General features: G+C 44.0%; 1 protein-coding gene across 1 annotated transcript; it reads left to right on the top strand.

Annotated features, from left to right (window-relative positions):
• Positions 1-321: 321 nt before the first annotated feature.
• LOC115763094 (probable cytochrome P450 6a14) lies at positions 322-2021 on the top strand. The gene is made up of 2 exons (XM_030705536.1): positions 322-1407; positions 1475-2021. Exons 1-2 carry the CDS (start codon positions 324-326, stop codon positions 1888-1890), a joined length of 1500 nt encoding a protein of 499 aa, XP_030561396.1. The 5' UTR covers positions 322-323; the 3' UTR covers positions 1891-2021.
• Positions 2022-7048: the final 5027 nt, after the last annotated feature.

The raw sequence follows: 7048 nt of genomic DNA, 5'->3' as shown, positions 1-7048 counted from the left end.
ATATAACGATAAGCTAATGTTTCAATCTAAGAGAGAGCGAGAGAAAAGAGAGACAGAGAGAGGCTATTGGAGAATATGGAATAACAAACAAAGCGCCAAGCGAATAATGATGCAACGCAGTCGTGCGGTATTATCAATTAGAATGTGCTACACAGAGAGAAAATAATACGTTTATCTATGCCAAACATCTGCGCTAGTCAAGTGGAAAATTCGAAATTAGCTACATTTCTCTCGCTGTGCGGCGGGTCGAGACACTTGGCTATGGAATGCATATGTTACCCGGGCAAGAGAGTCAACGATCAGTCTATTGCGGACAGTTGGTCATGTCGCTTTGGTGGTTCAGTCTCGGGCTGCTGCTCGCTATCTTCGGGCTGCTCTATGCCTGTCTGGAGCGCACGTACAGCTACTGGGCGCGTCGGGGGGTGTTGCATGAGAAACCGGTCTGGTTCTATGGCAACTTGCGCAGTGTGGGCAAGACGACAACGGTGCTGGAGCCGTTCCGCAGATTCTATGAGAAGTATAAGGGACAGGCGCCCTTTGGCGGCTTTTACTTTGCACTGCGTGGCGCGGCCGTGCTGCTGGATCTGGAGCTGGTGAAGCTGGTGATGGTGAAGGAGTTCCATAACTTTGCGCATCGTGGCAACTACTACAATGAGCAGGATGATCCCATTTCGGCACATCTCTTCAATTTGGATGGGCGCGAGTGGCGCGAAATGCGCAACAAGCTGACGCCCACATTCACCTCGCTCAAGATGCACCAAATGCTGCCCACAGTGGTTGAGATAGCCGAGCGCTTCGTGCAGGTGGTGCAGCAAAAGGTTGAGCAGCACCAAGCTGCCGAGGAGTCACCCGTGGAGGTAAAGGATCTGCTGGCACGCTTCACCATCGACATTATCGGCAGCTGCGCCTTCGGCCTGGACTGCAACAGCCTGAACGATCCGAACGTAGAGTTTCGCCGCCTGGGCCAGAAGACCTTCACACAGCGGCGTCATGGCCGGCTGGCCTTTGCCCTCATTCAGGCTTTTCCCCGCCTGGCCAAGCGGCTACACATCAAAATGGTGCAGGACGACGTCAGCGCCTTCTACATGCGCGTCGTCCGCGAGACTCTGGACTATCGCGAGCAGAATGGTGTGCAGCGCAATGATTTCCTCAACCTGCTCATGGAGCTGCGCAACGAGCCGAGTGGCGGGTTGACCTTCAATCAGATTGCTGCACAGGCTTTTGTCTTTTTCCTGGGTGGCTTCGAGACCAGCTCCAGCACCATGGGCTTTGCGCTGCACCTGCTCGCCCTGCACCCAGAGGTGCAGCAGCGCGGCAGGGAGGAAGTGCAGCAGGTGCTCGCCAAGCACGGGCAGCTCAACTATGCGGCCTTGAGGGAGCTCAAGTATATCAAGCAAATCATTTACGGTGAGTCAGGTGCACAGCCGTAATACCCTGCAAAACTCAACCTCACAAACTCCGTGAACTATTTCAGAAACGCTTCGCAAATATTCCATTGCATCCATTCTACTTCGAAAGACCATTGAGGATTTCCCGATTCCGGGCTCAACCTATGTTCTGGAAGCCGGCACACCTGTCGTCATACCAGTCGATGCCATACACCACGATCCGGACATATATCCGGAACCAGACAAATTCGATCCCGATCGCTTTACGCCCGAGGCCATGGAGGCGCGTCCCTCAGCCGCTTGGCTGGGCTTTGGCGCTGGTCCGCGTAATTGCATTGGGCTACGTTTTGGCGAAATGCAAGCTCTGGTGGGTCTGGCTGTGCTGCTAAAGAACTTCAAGTTCTCTCCAGCCAAGGAGACCGAGATACCCTTGCAAATACACAAAACGAGTTTCTTCCTGCAGTCACAGGGCGGCATAGTGCTCAATGTGGAAAAGGTTTAACTGATTTGTGTGTAATATTTTAAGTACTTTTAGACGTGCGCTCAATGTATTTTTTATGATTATTCCCAAACTAATTATCAACAAGGCCAAGCTTGAAATTCGAGCCGCACTAATAATAAATAATATGTTTTAATTTAATAAATTCGACTGCATATTATTTACTATGAAATGTGACAATTCCAAGGCAGGAAATTCACATTTGTAACGCGCTTATCAGCTCTCGATTCGCTACAGTATGAAACAGATGGAATGCTTGTTTTCGTAGTTCTTTGTTTTGTGCTCAAAATGTCAGTCATTGTGATGAAATAATTCGGAAATATTTGGGTTATTCAAAGACTTGAATTTGGGTGTTGACACATCGTTTGGATTTGATTGTTGTTCGCTGGGCGAGAGCTGAGAGCTAACCCAACTTTTAGACTGCCTAACATTAATACTTGAGCAGCTCCTCACCCCTGCCCATTAGCACATCGTGCCACAAGTCAACTAGAACTGTCTTTGTGATAAATAAATTATCACACACTTCAACAGGCAGTCAGCATTAAACTGAAGCATTGCTGTCACCCAGGTAAAGATTGTCATGCATGCAACTTAATTAGTTATGCGATCCATCTAGGGGTTGGGTTGGGTGCGGTGTGGTGTGGTGGGGGGGTGGGCTCTTCCAGTTGCTCATGATTTGTCACACAATAAATTATGCAATTTCACATGCCAAAAATAAAGACACTCGAAGGCGACTTATACAACTGTCGCTATTGTTGCGTGTCTTTGTTCAATCATCATCAACAACAGCCATCCATCCATCCATTCATCCATCCACAGCAACAGCCTTCCATGGGCTTTTGCATGCCATCGAATGGTCGACATCTCACTTGAGCTCCATCTCGCTCTTCCTGCGCATATAAATAAGTAAATAGTTTGTACACAACATTGACTTCCATGTGTGTGTGTGTGTGTATTGTTGTGCTCATGTTGATTGTAATGTTGATGAACCTGAATTATCACATGCCGTTTGATGGACTGCAAACACGCACAAAACTTCGGACACAGAACACAGACTCTATGAACTTGTCCATAACCATAAATATTCGTGCGGAATACGTATTACATAAGTATATATAAATATATATACATATATACATATCTCTAGATACGGCTAGGTATATTTGCTTTCATGATGCTGTTGGCGTCTGTCAAGTTGATAATCTCTTGACACTTTGATGAAATGCCCTCACGCTCTCCATCTCTCTCTCTATCTCTATCTCTCTCTCTCTCTCTGTCTCTCTCTCGCTGGCATTGATAAATCGCCGCAAGTGACAAACAACAGAAGCCCCACGCCGCCGCTAGATGTCGCCACTTTGCGCTTGTCTTATCAATGTAGGCTTCAAATGTTTTCTTTTGGTTTTCATTTTTTTTTTCCCGTTTGTTTTTTCGCTGTTCTACATGTAAACGGCTCGGACATTGATTAATTTCATAGTTAATTTGTCGGCATTAATCAGTATTAACTTAAATGGGCATCAGCACGCCCCGCATTTCAGTTCTTTGACTGCATTAGTCCATAAGCATGGGTATTAACTGACAGCCGGAGTGTTCTTTGTGTTTCCCATTTTTCTGTTTTATGCTTTCTTTTAATTAATTTTTTGCATAAAACTTGACTTAGTTTTCTAGTGTAAGTTAGCTGTTTTTACGCTCATTGAAGCGTGTTTTTCAATTAATTGCTTGGGATTTCCTGCTGTAAGCTAAGGATAATGAAGCAATTAGCTGAATGGTCTGCCTTCATACAACACACAGGTAAGAACAAACGAGCTGTGAGGTGTGTTCAAAGTGAAATAGGTACCTTTTTTGCCCTGCTTTGATTTGTTAACGACTTTAAAGCCAGCTTATGAGCACGTGGATCAACATTCAATGTTCGGCACTTGCCTTAATCATACACTAGCAGTTATTTATTGGCCTTGTTTCCACCCATTTCCCACCCGTGGAAATGTCTCAAATTTAGATGAAATTGAGTTATGACTTAAAGGTAAAAATAAATCTATTCCGTTGATTTCAAGCTCATGGGGAAAACAAACTTTACAACCCTCGACTCATGTAGTGAATTTTGCGAAAAGTGTGAAATGAATGCATGAACAAACAAATTTTGAGCAATGATCTTTAATAATTATTTTTAAGCCGTTCGGATGGTTAAGAACGCACGTTCTACGCTACTTTTCCACACTTTTGGGTGGAATTTTCTAGCTTCCACTTTCCCAGCTCTTTTGGTTTAGTTTTCTGTATATATTGAGATAGAGTTCAGTCTTTCAACTACTTTAAGATATTAGTTAATTGCGCTCGAGCTGCCCAAAACCGCAGGAAACGCACGAAAACTGTGGTAGTTATCAGAAAACACCAAAACACTTGACAACACTGGCTTGCCCACCAGAGTTGCCACAGTGCGTTCCGTTGCTGAGTGACTCTTTGGCAGCACGAATGTTTACACACACGCACACACACAAACGCACGTGCACAGCCAAAAAGCCTTTAAGCACGTTTATGGGTTAAGCAGAGCAAACATGAAAGGAGTACGGACTTCCTTTCAGCTCTCCTAGCTCCCTATCCGTATCCCTATCCCTATCCGTAGATTGTATTTGTTTTCTTTTTACATTCTTTCGTACAAAATGGCGGCTCGGCGCACCTGTCTCCACTTAAGCGTGAGTAATGGGGCGACGGATGGCGAACTAATGCAACACGGCGAATTCAAGTGCCGAACATAACGGTAAACATGCTAAGCGGTTTTGCCATGGCCCGGTGCAAGCGGTGGGGTCGGTAGAGCAAAAAGTCAACGGAAACTGTTTGCGCAAGCCGAAGCCGACAATAGGGGCAGCAATAGAGGAGTAAGAAAAGCACGAGGGGCGGCAGCGGAGGGTGGGCTGGCGGGCAACGAACGATGAACGACGAGCGCTGATAAAAATGCAAACACTTTTAGCGATGACTGCAGTGAAAGTGTCGGAGGGGCGGAGCGGGGGGGTGGGTGCCTTTTTGTCTGCCCAATTGTGGTTTACGAGCTGCTGTCCTGTTCTGTCCTCTCCTGTCCTGGGCGCCTGCCAATTGACGGCTACTTGACATTTGCCCTGCTGTTTACACACTGTGCGCTCCAAGCCAAACACTCAAACACGCCCCTACCCCCTTTTTTTAAACCTACCCCCCGCCACCTACAGGCACATGGCGCAATGAAGCAGAGTAAAGCACACCCAACCCCCTCTGGACAGCAAAAATATTATTTTAGCGTGTGAAAAGTGTAAAGTGCTATAATGTTGGCAAAACATATAACAATTTCCCCCTGACTCGCACATACACACACACTCTCGCGCACACACAGTACTTAATACACTCAATGTTGAGCGGCCGAAGTTAACTTGACTTGACTTGGACTTGGTAACGACAACTTGTCCAACTTCAGCGACAGCTCTACAAATGTTGTTTCTCATTTTGTTTGTTTTAAGCTGATCAAGCTTTGCAACACTTGCAAAGAGTATATATGTACGCATGTATGTTCGTATGTATGTATGTGCACCATCTCTTTATGGTTTCATTCACTTCTTTTACATGTTCACACTCGAGTTGTTTAAGTGCAGTGTTGGAGAGTCGTTAAGTTTGCAGGCATGTTTGTAGAGTTTGAATGCATCACACATATGCTGTTAACACTGTTTGATGAATTGGGAATGACACTTGGCTCAAGCTGTCTGAATTCGAGTTATGCGGTAATAACACTTGCTTAGTTTATGGCTTACTCTCTCATTTTCCAAAATGTTCTTAAATAGCAATTTTAGGTGCTATTTAGTAAAACTAATCATAATTATGAATTTTTCTCTGTTAGAGTCTTTTTTTTTTGCTAATTGACTGATTGATGATCATTGCTCGTCCCAAGGGGAAAAGTGTGCCATAAATTTTAGACAAAAGCTGCTAGTCTTGTAAGTTTTCTGAACTGATTTATACGATAATTTTCTTATATTCTTGATGCACCTCTGGCCACAAAAGACTTCCTCCGGCGTGTGAACTTGTCAAGTCCGATACTTAAAGAGTGAAAATTTTACGATCAATTTCCGTTGCCCGAAACATAACCGAAACATGTTATGAGATCCATAAATAGAGAAACGGCACGGAAATAGTAAACCCATGTAGGCAGCCGCACTAAATATGAACATTAGAAACCATAAATATTAAAACATAAAAAATAGCCATAAAAAAGGCATCCCGTGGACAGCCACAAACCACATTTCCTACAATGTAAATTCAGTGCTGGAAAATTAATTTCTAAACAATGAAACCAGCTGGAGTTCTACGAAGGGAATGCCACCCAAAAACTGTGGAGGAGTCGGAGTCTTACAATTAGTCACAATACACGATCGCTGTGAAGAAATCAGAAAATTTATGGGGACTGTCTGGTCTGGGTGCCTTTATCGAAATGCATTTCCATTTACAAGAACTAATCCGATACCCAAGCTCTGGCTAGTGTATAAAAATCAATGAATAAATAAACAGAACAACGGCATCCCTCCAAATGTGCAGCATTTTCATTGATTTTCATTAGTTTTCTCAGTTAGTCGTTGTTCCCGCGTTGATTTATATTTATTTTGGGTTCGTTGTGTGAATTCTGTCGGCATCAGCGACAGCTAAAAGCTTTGGCGGCACACGTCTGCCTTCCAATCAGGTGCCTTTAGTCGGAAGGGAGCTCGCAGCTATACGTATACGATTTCTTGCAGCTTAATGAGTATGCGCGATAGGCTATAAAATGTATATACAATTTGTAATGCATTTTAAAGTCATCTAGATAAATGTTTGCCCTGTTCCTAGCAGGAGTTAAAAGGAATTCGAAAAAAAACCTTAAAAACAGTACGGAAATACACAAATAACTAATTGTTAAATTTATTTATTTGATAAGAATAAAGTTTAAGTACACCGCGAACATTATCGTTTCTGTTCCACTGTGCCTAATGATAAGATACATTGTTTGAAATGTATATGTATATGTGCACACACAGTCATACGTGTGCTCTATTACGGTTAATCTAAATTTACATTGTTGTTGCATTCCATTTGTGTCTCATAAATATGCGCTTGCAAAATAGAGAACAAGTTTAGCCTGCACTCAGCTAAAATAAGCAGTTAGCAGCGGATCAATACATGT

The sequence above is a fragment of the Drosophila novamexicana genome, unplaced genomic scaffold (assembly GCF_003285875.2).
Source record: "Drosophila novamexicana strain 15010-1031.04,08,12 unplaced genomic scaffold, DnovRS2.1 tig00000008-arrow-pilon, whole genome shotgun sequence".
NCBI classification, from domain to species: Eukaryota; Metazoa; Arthropoda; class Insecta; order Diptera; family Drosophilidae; genus Drosophila; species Drosophila novamexicana.
Note: the sequence above shows the minus strand (reverse complement) of the source record. Positions and strands in the feature narration are given on the sequence as shown.